The sequence below is a fragment of the Plectropomus leopardus genome, chromosome 21 (assembly GCF_026936395.1).
Source record: "Plectropomus leopardus strain MGB_pleo_1.0 chromosome 21, ASM2693639v1, whole genome shotgun sequence".
NCBI classification, from domain to species: domain Eukaryota; kingdom Metazoa; phylum Chordata; class Actinopteri; order Perciformes; family Serranidae; genus Plectropomus; species Plectropomus leopardus.
In genome coordinates, this window is record NC_142196.1 from 734,229 (window position 1) to 750,535 (window position 16,307).

General features: G+C 39.3%; 1 protein-coding gene across 2 annotated transcripts in view; it reads right to left on the bottom strand.

Annotated features, from left to right (window-relative positions):
- palmdb (palmdelphin b) overlaps window positions 1-16,307 on the bottom strand; it is a 106,870-nt gene that overhangs the window by 43,335 nt on the left and 47,228 nt on the right. Inside the window, exon 2 of one of the 2 annotated variants that reach the window (XM_088071812.1) lies at window positions 13,792-13,899. The exons of the other annotated variant lie outside the window; for it this stretch is intronic. Within the exon in view, the coding sequence (XP_087927938.1) occupies window positions 13,792-13,821 (30 nt within the window). The 5' untranslated portion in view covers window positions 13,822-13,899. The remainder of the gene's footprint in view (window positions 1-13,791; window positions 13,900-16,307) is intronic. 2 annotated transcript variants of the gene reach the window in all.

Below are 16,307 nucleotides of genomic sequence, written 5' to 3' on the forward strand. Positions count from 1 at the left end.
ATGTGACAACTGAAATTTGATGATTGCACTTTTCGCTTTTTAACTGGATTGTGTGATAAATAAATTTGTTTGACAGTTGTATTTGTCTGTCTGTATTTATTGTTGTAACTTTGTTTTAAGCTGCCCTCTTGGCCAGGTCACTCTTGGAAAAGAGATTTTAAATCTCAGTGAGTCTTTTACCTGGTTAAATAAAGGATATATGTATTTTGCAGTAACTGGGATGATATATATATATATATATATATATATATATATATATATACTGCAAAATACAAATAAACAAACAAAAAAATATATTGGGCAACGAGGAGATGCTTGACAACTGAATAGTACATTACTTGACCATTATATTATAAATAACAAAGCCAAAATGTGGCAAATCTTTACAATGTTTCCCTTTTTAACTAGTAAGTATTCAGTATAATCATCATTTGGCATTTTGACATTAGCCACAGAAATGAGTTACAGAGACGTTGCTCTCATCTAAGTTCCAGTGTGTGTGTGTGTGTGTGTGTGTGCGTGTGTTTAATAGCTCAGTGGTCAAGTTGTCATACAAAGCACAGCAAAGCACAGTATTCTGCAGATCATAGATGTTGGTAGAGATCATCATATTTATAATAACAGCTCATAGAACACCAGCATGAAAGAATTGTAATGGTATGGAAAGTTGTCAGAGAGGGATTCTTTGTCAAAGCCTGTCATGGTTTTAGGTTTATAGTGTGGACTTTGTTTTGGTTGTTTTCTGTTTGTGTTCCATGTTTCTTGTTTTTCATATTCTGTTTCCTGTTTGATTTTGTATTTTCACTCCTCGTGTCATCTGTGGTTTTTCGTCCCGTCTCTGTGTTTCCCTGATTTGGTTCACCTGTCCTATCAGGCTTGTTTGTCCTTCCTTGTTAGCCTCCTGTTCTGCTTAAGTCTCGTTTGCTCTACCCTAGTGTTCCCAGCCACACCATTATTTGTTAGCCAATCCCTGTGTTTCTCTCATCTTCCCTGTGTCCACCTCCCCCAGCTGTGTGTCATTGTACTGATTAGTTTCCCGTGTGTATACCTGTGTGTTTCCTTTTTTCCCTTGTCAGTCCGTCTGTTCACCCTGCTTTTGTTCTCTCTGCTGTTATCCGTGCTTCTTCTTACTCTGCGGTGATCCTGCCTTATTACCTTCCCTGTGATCCTCAGTGTTTCCTCGTGTCTTCACCTGTGATCTTCAGTATCATCCTGATTTGTTTTGGTTTAGTTTTGTTTCGTATTTTATTTGTATCTTGTGTTTTTGACACCTGCTTGTTTTTTGGTCTTCAGTATTCGGCATTAAAGCTCACCTTTCATTTGCACACCAGTCTGTTTATGTGTTCTGCATTTTGGGTCCTCATCCTGCTTCAAACCGTGACAAAGCCTGAATGAAGATGAGCTGAAGATACTATACAAGCTCATGTTTTCAGATTCTCTACATGTTCTCATTGAAGTCATGGGACCTGTTCTGTTACATTATGCTCAGTTCTGCTTTAGTAAAATCTATTCTACATTCAACTCTGAAGACTGTTTAAGTTTTTTTTGCATCTGCAAATCATGTGGAAAATGTCTGAACCATCTGGCCCTGATGAAGATTTCTATTCCACAGCATATGGTGAGGCTTACATTAGGATCTCTTCTCTGACATACCAAAAAAGATCGGGACACAACAAAACTTGCTAATTTTTGAGCTGTGAGTTCGATTAGCTTGGATTGAAAGTTTTTAACTAAGAGCTTGGCGCTGTGCCTTGTAAAGGCACTTCTGACAGAGGTGTTTATGGAGCCTGATGTGATGATTGTATCTTGAAATTGTCAGCATTAATAGCACCATGAGAAGCGTAGCTCTGGAACAACATGCTGTATGACTATATCACTTCATTGACAATAAATACCGCAGGTGTTTTCGTAACCTAATCATTAGAAATCACCTTACAGAGCCCCCGTACAGGCTGTCATATTTTAATAAGAGGGACCACTTTTGGATATTTCTTGGTCTGCAGTATGCATGTGCTCTCCCAATAGTAATTACTGTTATTATATGTTGCTATGATATCCTGTGTAAATACTTTTCTATTCCATTCATTCATTCATTTATTGTCAATAACCTCTTGTCCTGTCGCTGAGGGGCTGTAGCCTATCCCTGCTGTCATTAGTTCACCCTAGACAGATGGCCAGACTATCTCAGGGCTCAAATATAGAGAAAGACACCCATTCACACTCAATTCACACCTACGGGCAATTCAGAGTCACCAAATAACCTACGTGTCTTTGGATTGTGGGAGGAAGGTGGAGAACCCAGGGAAAACCCACACTGACACAGAGAGAACATGCAAATCTTTCTCATTTTCCATTTATCATATATATTTGCTATGACACTGGTGTTACATCTATTGTCACAACGAAGTCTCAGTGTGAAACAAGCTACTGTCATGTGGATTAAACAAATACAGTTAAAAAAAAATCTTGTCATATCTCATTCGTATATGTGAACTGGGTTGGTGGGTAATACAGTTTAATAGAGCTCACTTTAAATTAAAAACACTTTAAAGCAGTAAGTTGTGTTAACATGGAAGAAAGTCTTTTCATGTGCTGTGTTGTTTAAAGAAGTTTAATTAAACAGTCATGTCCCAGTGCCAAAAACAACAGCATCACAGTTAGTTGATGGATAAATATTTTTTTAATCACAGAGAAAATAACAGCACATAAGCCAGTTCTACAAAGTAGAAATTAAAACAAAACCATGCGTGATCTGCGCTGTCAGTTGAATAAAAGGCACCCTTTAGACAAAGCCACACACATGGCTTTATTAATAATGAATACATGATATACTAATGCTTTTTATACTAGAACAAAGTACTGTGGGCACATAAGCATCCCTCTTACATGTGATTTTGACACAAGGGGCATTAATGAATCATTCTTCTGATTTCAGGCTTCCACCTGTTTTTGGAAGCTGACCTCAGAGATTGTCTACCACTCATAAATAGGAGCAGTAGTCAGGTCCAGTGCCGTTTTTGAGTGATAAGGCCGGGCTCACAGCTGGGAGTCCACTTCCTCCCAAAGCTGCTGGATGGCTTGAGGTCAGAGCTCTGTGCAGGACACTCCAGTTCTTTCACACCAAACTGGGGCACTATTTCTCTTTCTGATTTTGAGCACAGGGGTGGTGTTGAAACAGGAAGGCAACAAATCCAAACTATTGATACAAAGCTGTAAGAACAGTATTACCTAAAATATCACTGTATGCTATAGTGTTAAAATTTCCCTTCATCTGAGCCAAGGGGCCAAGAGCAAACTAGGAAAAACAGACCCAGATCAAAATTAATGTCCACATACTTTTGACCATATTGTGTAGCTCAGTAACAAGGCATCCATATATATGATGTCCGCTTTTCACTGATTTGTATGCAGCATAACTTTATCTGTCAAAGTGCTCCAGTTGCATCAAAATCTATTAACAATTTATCAACACTTAGAATTACAGTGAGTCAGCCAAGAATGATCAGGAATTGAACTTTAAGTTGTGCAGTTAAAGGGCCATAACTCTCTCACTGTCTACAGTAAGGAGCCATCAGGTCTAATGTTATGTGCCTCAGGATGGTCCATTTGTCCTTTGTAAACAGCGCTGTACCACAAAGACAGATCAGTGTCTCAGCGAAGTATTGTGAGTCTAAAGCCTGGGTTTTCCATCTTAAGAAGGCAACTCTCTTGTAACCTGGCTCGATCGCCATGGTCACTGATGGTATCATTGTAACAGCTAACCTGGTCAGGAGCAGGTTATGTTTCGATTTTCGACTTGAATCAGCTGAAAAGCTCCTTAATCAGCTCCTTTGAGTAGCCACTCTATGATCAGTGTCAGTTAATGAGCCATACAGATTCTTAGCTGAGGGAAGATGTTATAAATGCACTTTACACAGTTTGGTGACATTTATGTAACATTATGGCTCAACAAGTTGAATAGTCACAGTAGCACTTATTATATGCACTGCACTGCGTTTTTTTTCTTTTATACAGGAACCTACAGTAGATATTGGCTATCAGTGATGAAGAAAACTTGAGCAGGAATACAGTTTATTTTATTTACATGGTTGTTGTTGCTCTTAGTGAACCACTGGGTGTGTCTGTAGTGTTCTGGTCCACAGTGACTCAACAAGAAGCTAATATAAACTCACAGGCAGCATTATAATTTAACACAGCATTATATTTTTATCAGGATGACCTTCACTTGCATATGAAATGTGGAATAATTCCTTCACATCATACCGTAGTATTTCCACTGTAGGTTATGTTTCTATATTTATGTTTATATATTTGGTTCTGATTTGCTGCAGCCTGTTTTACACTGCTGCTGTGTTACAGCTCATATAGTTTGTTAATATTTATCACACATAATATTCATTCAGTAAAATGAATTTCCCTTTGATTTTCACTAATACTAAAATGATTAATACATCTGCTTCATTACAGGACACAGTCAGACCTAAATATGATTGTAATGTTTTAATCTACTGCATCAAGTTTTAAGTTTCAGTCACAGCTGCAGAATAAGCAGCTGTCATGTTGGAAATAACTGTGAATAAAGAAATCAGCTACATGAACTTGTGCATTCACACAATTTTCAGCCATCATTTCTTTCTCACCTTAACTGAAGTGACAGTTTTTACTGTGACACTTTAAAAATTGTCTTCGAAGGGAAAAGTAGGCTGCATGTGATTGATGATTTAAAAGTGACGCCCTGAACGCATCTTCATGTGAACCACATTAAAGCCTGAGGCAGAAAGAGTGAGCAGAAACAGGTGATAACCATCTTGGTGGTAGCTGTTCTCTCTGAATGAGATTGCAGGTCTGTCCAGCAGCTCAGAGAAAGAGAGCCTGGCTCTGTTGATCTGGCTTTGTGGTTCAGGCCTATGGAGTCTTTCTAATGAATTACAGCGATATCTGAACTAAACACCCAAATAAACCTCCCATCAGTGCTCTTTCAGAAGCTCTGGTAATATTCCACTGTTATATATCATGGTATAACTCCGCTCCTCGTGGACAAGGTAGCAGAGGAGGGCGATTAGCCAACATCGTGTTGTTTGTTTCATACTCAAGAGCCAAGGCTGAGGATCAACACTGGATTTTTTTTGTGCACACAGAGAATGTACAGCTAGCTGATATTCACTGAATTTGACAAAAAAAAAAGTGCATTGGATTTGAATAACTGACTACAACTTCAGTGCAATAAAGCACTTTGTTGAGGATGAGTGTGAGAAGAGGGAATGCAAAAGCAAAGATCTATTAGCAGCTATTGCTGATCATTCTGTATAAGGAGAGTTGTGGGTGTGGGAGGGGAGATCAGAGTGGGAGGAACACCTAATCCAAAACTTTAGGATGTCCATAATAGAGGTTATAAAGCAGTGAAAATGGACTTTATCTCTGGTAACTTAAAATACATAAAAATAGCTTGATGCTAATTTAAAAGGCATTAATAAAAGCCATTAATTTACCATTAATACATCTATTTTACACAACTTATAAATCATTTATGAAGTTTAACATTTTGAACAATGAAACCAAAAACAATCAAATTGCTGTGGTCAGGCTGTAACAGTCTCTGTGCTGATGTTTATGTGTCTTTCTAATGAATATAATTAGCCAGCAGGTGGCAATTAAGCTTTCTGAATGACCTTGGCAGAAGGATAGGACACAGTGTCAGTGGGTGACAGTTGTTTTTCTCAATAAGGACAAATCACAGCCAGGACAAGACAAGGCTTTCTGCAGCAAATGTAACAAGGAGAATAAGGTTGTTGCCCTCCTGTTCCATATAAAGGCATCCACAGTAAGGCTGAGGAGCAATGTATGTTAGACATTTACACACCAGATACTGTGTGTTCAAACCAATGAGCCATGGCAAAACAAGGAACAAAGAATCACTGAATAAATAGCCTAGTCCTTTCTTTTTCAACGCCCCACATTCTTAGGAAGTGGTGACAGTCCATCTTCCCGTTGAACAGGGCTTCATCTCCTCCATATCTCAGCTGCCTGGGTTTGCAGACTCATCCGCCCTCTGTCCCTGCAGGCAGTGACTGTGCTTTCCAGTCTTGTGGATGAATGTTGGCTTGTGGAGTCCTAAATCTTTCCAGTTTGTGTAGGTGTCTTCGGTAATGTTTCTGCAGCCTGTGACCTTGGCTAGACCCACCTTGGGTCGGAAGACTTTGCTCTTGTATCCCTCTGGGTGGTATGAGAGATGCTCTCTTTCAGATTCACCACACTGGGCCTCATCATTATCATCATCCTCATCACTGTTCCCTATGATCACCAGCTCAGCCTGAATGTCTTCTTCTTCCTCATCATCAGCGTTCTCGTAGCCCATAAAAATCATGGTGACTTGCTCTGACTCAACCTCCTCTGGCAGAGCGTTGACGAGGTTCAGGGAGGCACAGAAGGGTGAATGTCTGTTTAAATCACCTGAGTTCTCTATGAAGGCATCAGGATCAGACTTGTGGTTGTGTAGTGAAGGACTACAGCTGTCTATCCCCCTGTAGACAGGCTGTAGGGGTGCTGGCATTCCTGTAGTACTGGCTCTGACTGAGACGAGAGCTACTGGGTTTGGACTGCTCACATCCACCTTGCTGATGCTGAGTCTTGGTGGAGTTTTATCACCAAAGTGAAGCTGTGACATTAAATGTCCTTCACTCTTTGTTTGTCCTGGAAAGGGTAAAGAGGGCAGCTTGGTTTCTTCTCTTGGTCTTTGCACTCTGGATGTGGAGTCCTGTTGGATGAGACTGGGACTGGGTGTTTTGCTCGGGGTTTTCCATCCGTCCAAGTCTTGGCTGAGCTGCTTTTCCTTTCTGAGGATTTGAGCACCATTTATGGATTGGACTGAGCCCTGAAATGGGCTGGGGCTGGGTGTTTGTGATTTGTTTGGTGTCCTGGGTGTTGAAGGTCTGCTGCTGCCTGTATAGGGTACAGAGTAGACCGGCTGATGGTACTGCACCTCAGTGGGCACATTGGTCTCTGTGGCCTGATGCAGCAGCTCTTCTACCTCTGTGAGTGTCATCTCTCCAACTGCTCCATTGTGCAGTTTGCCTCCATCTGGGTGCAGTGCATATACTGACTTGTGCCCATCATCATACACCTTATATCCCCTCTCCTCGATGGTGTCTGGGGTGATGGTCGCTGTAGAGACCACCTGACTTTTGCCTGTTTTTTTATCATGCTCCACACTAATCTCCATCGCAAATGTAGCTGCAATTGAGAAAAAAACTTATATGAAGGTCTCTGGACAAAGACTAGAAAACATGCTGTTCAGTGACATGTCTCGAAACTGTTGTGATGTTATATTCTTATCTACAAAGATGTAAAAAAAAAAAAAAAAAAAAGATGCATGCTTGGAAAACTGGCATCATGCTAAAAACTTTTGGGATCAGAGTGTTGCACTGGGCTGTAAATTACATCATCATTCAGCCTGTTCTCATTCCGAATAGTCAAATATCGCCACTTTGACAGTGCTTTTGGCATACAAGTCCAATGCCAAGTGGCACCTTTTGCTTCCACATGATGCGCCTCTTGATGGTATCAGCTGAGAACACAGCTGGACCAAACCTGTCATGTCATTATTACATGCTGCCAAACACATGCCATGTCAGCCTGATCTGCAGATGGAACCTGTCACATGGGCTTTATACGCATTAGCTTGAAAAGCTGCTGGTAACGCCATGATACAAGGAACGTGAGGGTGCCTATAGGGTGGTTGGGAGGGGTGCTGGATGTACCTAACAAACCTTTTACTTTCATGCAGGAGCCAGGTGTTCACTTCTCACCTCCTCCTTCCCCTACTCCCATCAGTATGTGCATTTGTTCACGTCCCAACACTGGCTGCCATGTGCTTGTGTTGTCTAAATGTAACCACATACAGCGTCATCCCACCGTGTGCATTTGCTGACATCACAGTAGTGGCATCCCGGAATGTAAAGAGCAGACGAAGAAGGATACCCAAAACATAATATGTAGACATGAAGGTCCACTGCAAAGAGGCATTATGTGATGACTTGGGATGAGAACATGCTGCATAATTTATACATGATATTATATCCTGCATCAGCTTAGAGCAGAGCTTTACAGAGCTTAACATAAGATTACTCTTGAAATGTTGTTTGTTTTCTAGCATAAATGTTAAACAGCCATCAATGCCAGCTTCTCGGTTATAAGGGTTTTTGTTTTTCTTTGTTATCCGAGATACTAAACTGAATATTGTGGGGTTTGGGACTGTTTGATTTGAAGATGTCATCTTGGGCTTTAGGGAATTGTTGACAGGCATTTAAACTATTTTGACATTTTTTAGACACAAAAATAAACTGATTATTTGAGAAAATAATTGGTGGACTAACTGATAATAGAAACATAATCATTAGTTGCAGCCCTACATCAAAAAAGCATGTAGTCTGCAAAACTCTCCTGGTGAGAAGACGTTCAGCAGTGAGCAGCTCAGTCGAGCTCAGGTGCTTCTTAAGGATAATAAATATCAGAGAGGAATGACTGGAGCACAATGATTAAAATGTCAAAGGATAGAAGGCTGAACAGAATTTCATATCTACAGATTAACTGATCCACTAACTATACTTATCGCATACGTACCGATGGAAAAATATACATTTAAAATCCCTGATGAACTGCAGCAGCACAGAGTGTATCTGAAGCTCAGTGGGAGGCTTCAGCCTAACTACCTGCTGATCCAAAACTGTGCAAAGAAATGGAGCAGGGGTGGAGCTGAGCCAGACAGGATGAAGCCTGATTGCTGAAACATACTCATCTGGATGAAAAGTTAATGGTGAATTCAGCAAAATAAGAAGAAAATCACGGTATCTGACAACCTACGCTTGATTTTATAATGTCATATCTGTTGCATACATGGTGCATATGGTACATCTTTGGTGCAACCTCAAGTTCGTGTCCCCAACAGTATCTTCTTTGGCACACTGTTGCACCTGTGCAACCTGAGGTGGGGGATTTGTTCCATTTCTCTTTCATTTTATGAGGCAACTCAAAATGAGCTAAATTGATGCTGAGTTGGCTGTTGGCGAGATCATAGAAGAGAGTTGCAAAGTGCTCCACAATAGAATTGACCTCCTCTGGAATGCTTTTTGGAACCTTAGTCAGAGTAATGAAGGCCTCTGTTGCCATATCATTAGCTTTGCAGGTATCTCAGGCTGTCTTCTTTACTTTTCCCTGGTTGCCAACTGTATCACAGCCGGTGAAGACATGGAACAAGGTAAGGGTAATCTTGATGTGTCTGAGGTTCTTGTCAATTCTATTTTAACCTCCATAATATCAATTGTGAAACATGGTTAAGTCCATAATATCTGGGTCCACTGTGGAGGGTAATATTTTTAAATCCTTGTCTTGCATCCACTGTCTGGAATGTCACTCTCGTATCTGCCTCTTACATGTGCAATCTGATCTGGTTTTCTTCTGGATGAGATAACAGACCACTGCGTGCATGAGTGGAAATGAGTGGTGACATGTGGGACTGGCAAAGACTTTAATCACAGCCTCTGGCAAACCAACGCTCTTGCTGTGTGCCAGCTGTGGTACAGCATCTGCCACTAGGGAAAGAAGACAGCATGGAATACACGTAATAGTGATGACATGTTAACAGAGGCCTTCATGGCTCTGTTAAAGGCTCCAAATGCTCCATTATTTTTACTATTATAGCATTGATTATTGGTACTATTGCTACTGCTGCTTCCATTATCATTACTTTTGTTTTTTTTTAATTGGATATGCATCTCTGTTGTCAAATCTTATCTCACTGTACAGCATACATATGTCCCATCATTGTGTACAGTGGTCCCTCGTTTATCGCGGGAGTTACTTTCTAAAAATAACCCGCCATAGGTGAAATTCATGAAGTAGTCAGCTTTATTTTTTTACAATAATACAATAATACAATTTACATTTTTTTTTATTATAGATGTTTTAAGGCTGTAAAACCCCTCACTACACACTTTATACACTTTTCTAGGACAGGCATTATCATCATAACATAACACATCAACACAAACACAAAGTTCAAACCTTCTTAGAACAATAAGTCCAGTATTATAGAATGAAACCAAAGATCAAAACCCAAACATTTGTTTGAGAAATAAAAATATAAACGTTTTCCTATAAATAATTATGATGGCTTTTAGAACTAACAAATTTAATTTTAACGATCATCCTACGAGGTTGGTCACATAAGAAATTATTAATAGTGACTCACGAGTATTTCACAGTTCCTCCGACCGTGCCGAGCGATCGAAGATTTATGGAAATTTGGCAAGCTGAACGCATTCTGTACTGTACAGGAGACACGGCACGGAGGAGATTGATTGACAATGGTCTACAGTCCCTTAGCCAATCAGGACGCAAAACACAATGCGTTGTAAAAAAAAAAAAAAGCATGCAAAATTGAACTAAAAAAAATCCGCGAAACTGCGAGGCCGCGAAAGGTGAACCGCGTTATAGCGAGGGACCACTGTATTTATTTAATCATTCTTCAGCATTCAGTTGTGCTCCTGCCTCACTGGCATAATGTGCACACACGCACACACACACACACACACACACAGAGCCCTATCTGTGCTTATTTTCTTTTGTTTGTTTATTTGTTTATTTTCTTTTTAACTTTTTTTTAAACTTTTTTTTTGTTTTTTGTTTTTGTCTTGGTTTTACCACATTTCTGATACACATTTGCTAAAACATGTGTTGCATCCATTTTGATTTGTAAGGTATCTTCTTCACTATCGGTATGTGTCATTGTTTGTCTCCCTTAACTGTTTCCGTTATTTACTTGTTTACTGTTTTCACTTGTTTTGTTCACACTGCAATTCACAATAAATTTTTTTAAATTAAATAATTAATTTAATTAATTTAATAATTAATAATTCATTTTAAATTAATTAAATAATTTCAAATTTTAAATTATAATAAAAAAAAGGCTCCGAATGGCACCAAATGTGCCATCTCCATCAGACTGGGCTGGTTGGACTCATCTAATTGAGACCTATTGTGGGCAACATTAAGCCTGCACAGACTACCCAGTCCATCTTTGAACTCTTTAGCTGTGGCTGCAAGAAAGGCTACCAGGGCCTTTGCAAATGTTAGACTGTGAAGCAGACAGTGAAGAACAGGTTTAACAACAACAAAACAATCTAACACATTTTGGAAATAATTATTTTCAAGTACAATTTGTGTTTGACACATACTTTTAAGCAAAGTTGCTGATGTCAGATTGAGTATTGTTCTACTTTTTACAGTCACTGTGTTATTAGAGTTAATGAACAAAACAATAAAGCTTTGAAACAGGCATGCGACAAACATAATATTACAAAGTCCAGCCAAAGTTCTCAGATTTCCTTCTTGAGTCACTAAATTCACTGTTAACCATTCATCTGAACAGTTTCTATAAATGTTGTATAATTTGGCTGTTATCCTTGATCACTGACTTTCATGACTTTGAAACCTGAGCAAATTGGCTTGATTTCTTTTAAAATCACATGAAGAAGAAGGAAAAGAGCAACTTTTGAAGAACTGACCCTAAAATTTGCAAGAAATAAGTAAAGACTACAAACAAATATATGAAAATTTGGGACACTGGACAGCTCCCCTTTCTGTATTCACCAACACTACAACTTGACAAAAACACTACCACAACTGACAGGTGCTCAGCTCTGCCTCATACATAGCCCAGTGTAACTTTAATGTTATGTTAGCATTAGTATTGACAGTTTTGTGTGGCCATTGCATAACATTAGCTTACTTATGCATTGGACCTTTATTTTGAAAGGAGTTCATTATCAACCTAAATTCTTTGATGCTTTGGCTAGCATATGCTCCCATTTGCATCATTAACATTGCTGGGTTCATCCAAGGATAATTCATGAGCAAGACAATTATCTAGTAAAAGAGCCAAGCAATATTATTTTTTGATATTAAAGAAGAAAAAAAAAAACCAAAAGGCATCAAAATCATACACACGTTCAGGAGGTCAACGTCAGTGACTAAGCTGAGATGACGCAGGCTTGCAAACAGCTAGTGGTTGGTGGCAGCACCCAGCTGATATTCACTGTGTCCATGCCCTAATTTATGCATAACTTTAAGCCTTAATGTATTTTAGGTAGGTAAGCTATGTTAAGGTAAGTCATATAAAAATCTTGTCCCGGTCCAGCTATCATAAGCAGTGAAATCAGCTATAGAGACCAAAACATTTTTTTTTTCTTCTTTTTTTTTTTTGTATCAGCCTGTAAACATGTTTATTTCTTCAGTAACATTGGGCATTTTAACATGGGGGTCTATGTGGATTGACTATGTGGATTGACTGTTTTTTTGGAGCCAGTTTCTAGGGGCCGGTAGAGAAACTGCAGTTTTTGGCACTTGTGCCCTTTTTTCAGCCTTGGGTGTTGATGTTTGAGCAGCACACAGGTTGCATACAGTAAATGCTGAAAAGTATTTGTGACATGGTCTAGATGGGACATCAAAAAAAGTTCTATAAGATTAGATAAGATGAGACACAACACTGCAACATGTACAGGAAACAAGGGTTATGTTTTTGCAGGAAATCATGGAAAAGCTCTGCAGCAAGCGCATATTTTTCAAATTTTTTCAACCCTCTATTCAAAAAAAAAAATGACACTTTTCTTCACCTCAAAAAGCTTTTCAAAAGTGGATCTAACATTTTAGGAATTACAAAAAATCTCATCATCTCCTTTAAGGTGCTGACATAGGTCACGGCTTCACAAAGAGGCATACTGGATCATCCTTCCAGTTTTCCAAAAAAAACAGTGTAAACTGTATGTAGAACTCACCTCCCTGGACTCTACTGTTCCAGAAAACGTTTTCCATCAAATGGTGACAGGGAGAGCACAGCACCCGAAAAACAAAGCATTTCCTGTGCAGGAATTTGTTTTGTACACATGAGCACAGCAAACTCTCCAACAGAAGGATAACTCAAAATTGCTTTGTTAAGCAACCATTCAGCAAAAAAATGTCTGGAGCATGAGCAGTGAGCCATTTGGATAGTGCTGCACAGAAAGTTCTGCTGTCTTTTGTTAGGACTGTGTGTTTACACTGATATGCTTATATTTTCCCATAGAAAACTGACCATATTAACCTTAGATGAGTTGCTGATATTTTGCTCATATTGATGTAAATAGAAGGTAACTGTGCATGTGGGTTCTGTTGTGATTATAGTGCATGAGGTGTGGCACGTCTCACCCTTGGATCCATTATCAAATAGATTTGAAATCCTGTTCAACCTTTTCTTTTATGACATATTCTAGGCGGGTGCATGTATATCTGCCTCATGTCTTTGTGCGTCTGGACTCTGATGAAAACGCAGAGGCATCAACACATGCTGAAGGCTGCAGCTCAGTGAAGGGGCTCCAGTCTTTTCCTCCTGATGGAAACATTGCTGTCTCTGATGAAAAGTTTAAAACTAGTGGGAAGGGAAATGTTCAGTTCTCCTCACAATGAATCTAATTGCTTCATATCTGGAATCCTGGTGAAATTAAATGACAGCTTTTGAAACAGCATTATAGAACCTGAGAGAGACAATGTGAAATTACTGGTGAGCATCAAAATCTGTCCACAGTGTAAATGATACTTCTTTTCTGTCCCACTGTGTACCTCTTGTGACCTGTCATATTTCAAACACCTGATGCTGACAACATTGTGATCCATCATCAAAGGACAAAATGATGTTCATGCACACACACACACACACACACACACACACACACACACACATACACAGAGTGACATCTATACCTTTCTTTGGTGCTTCATTAGTGAGCTCATGTATGGGAGGTTTTTTTGTTGTCAGTGGGATGAGTGATGGGATATCTGGGAGTGACAAGGGTTCATGATGTATCAAATCTGAGGAGAAAAATGTCACCAGTGAAATACAAGAAAACACTAAGGAAGGCCATGCTTAGCAAGATTTATAGGATCACCATTTAAGGATCTCCTAATACTGATATGTCAGAGCATTATCATGGGTTGGATTATGTCCTGATAGCTCACAAGAAAACAGTGGTGTCTGTGTTATATGTCTTAAGCCTATTATCACAAGGTTAGAATTTAAAGGGACAGTTTGACATGTTTGAATAATATGTTTTTGTTTTTTGTCTGAGAGGAAAACATTCAGATGGAAATAATCTGTTTGGGTTCAGTACACGTCTGAGGTCAGGATGTGGTCTGGCTGAAAGCAGGAGGACACAGCTTCACAAATACACTACTAACACTTAGGTCACTGACTTACACATGATGTCTTGTACATGAGCAGTAATGTGAAAGGGGACAATTTGGAAGACCAAGAATCTCTCCAAACAGCTCAGGGACAAAGTTCTACACGATCAGAAAATAATGTGTCATTTTTTTCCCCATGTTATTGAAATGAATTTGATGGTGCTCAGTGGGATGCTAATAGTTTCAGATGTTTGTTAGAATCAATCTCTGAGCTGTACTTCTCTATTTCTTTGTCCCTGACCTGGTTTTGGAGAGCTTCTTGGCCTTAGTGGTGCTGCTTGCTCAGTGATAAACCTTACATTGTGCTGCTGCACACTCTGTGTCCTTTCACAACAGCTGTATATACCCTGAGATCATGTGACTGTGAGACTGAACACAGGTGGACTTAATTTAACTAAACATGTCACTTTTGAAGGTAACTGGTTACACCAGGTCTTATTTAGGGATTTGATAGCGAATAGGGGTATATACATATGTACACATCAATTTTGAGTTTATTAGAAATATTTCTATTTTTTTCTGAAATACGTTTTTTCTCAGTCCACTTTACCAATTTTGACTATTCTTTGTAGATGTTTTAGAAAAAAAATCCAAATGCATTAAAATCATAGGTTGTAATGCAACAAAACAGGAAAAACACCAAGGGGGTGAATTACTGTTGCGAACATTACATTATAAGCATTACATAATAAAATACATCTAATTATGATCATAAAACGAGACCTTAAAATGAGCAGTCATTGCTGTCTGTGCCTGAATGATAAACAACAGAGGTTAAATAGATTAGTAGCTTATATCAAAAATACATTATGACATGATGACTATTTAAATCATTTTTTGTTAGTTAATAACAATAATGTCAGCTCTATTAATACTGCTGCAAATCAAACCTTGTCTCACAAATCATTTAATTTTTGACCAGAAATAGAACTGAAAGAAAAGCTGTAACAGATTGCAACACAAAATGCCATAAAAGTGTTTACCTGTGTGGAAGTCTGCATTTATCTCCTATGTGTGAAGATAGAGCAGTTGAGGGTCAAAGTGTCCAGAATAGCAGGAAGTGAACATCACAGCAGTGCTACACATTCATGGTGCATCAGCAGTGCATGACAGTCACATCAAGGTACAAGGTGCAAGGCAGATTCATTGTCATTTCCTCTTAATGTGGTTTAAGAAGAAATGAAATTGAAGTTGTTCCTTAATCCTATCAGAGTCACAGTTATTTCACTGGATCTTTCAGTCACGATACAAACAGCAACCAGAGAGCACATCATGCAGATTAGTCCCTGCGCACTGCACACTGCACGCCCACCATGTGAGCAGCGCATTTACCTACAACCTTCACTCAAAGCAGCCTCTTGTGAAGCAAAGCACACCCACACAGTCCTCAATGACTGCATCTTGTTAGCAACAAGCACAGATTAGAGAGGAGCAACAGGCAGCAGGGCTGAGTGGATTTAGCAGAGAGGAGAATCAAAGAAAGTGCTAGATTCTGTTGAATATCCCAATTCTTATAACCCACACAGGAGACAGAGTCACAGCTTTCTAGAACCTCCAAGAGACACTGTAAGGTTGAAGCTACACTGTGCACTGAGCTGTGCTGTGATTGGACCTGAGGCTGGTAATGATCTGAGGCTGCACAGGCAGCTGCAGTAATGTCATACTGACCAACCACACACTTGAGCTGCAACAAACTAGGCTACTAATAGAGTTGACATCGTTTTTTACAATGTATGATTTTAAGGTATACTATGTAGGAACTGTTTTTTTAGCACTGTGTCCAAAATTATCCCAACTTTCCAACCTCACCTGCACACTGTACCTAGGGATGTCCCCAACACAGCCATATGAAAGGAAATTATCATATCCAGGCAGAGGGCAGGGTCTCTGCAGACAGATGGACCACCACACTGACAGTGACAAGTCTGTACATTGATTATTAGGACAACTTTTACATTTGAGAGTTTACATTTGAAACAACAAATCCTTATATGGAAACAAGGGCTAGTTGTTGCTGTTTCGCAATTCCATATTTG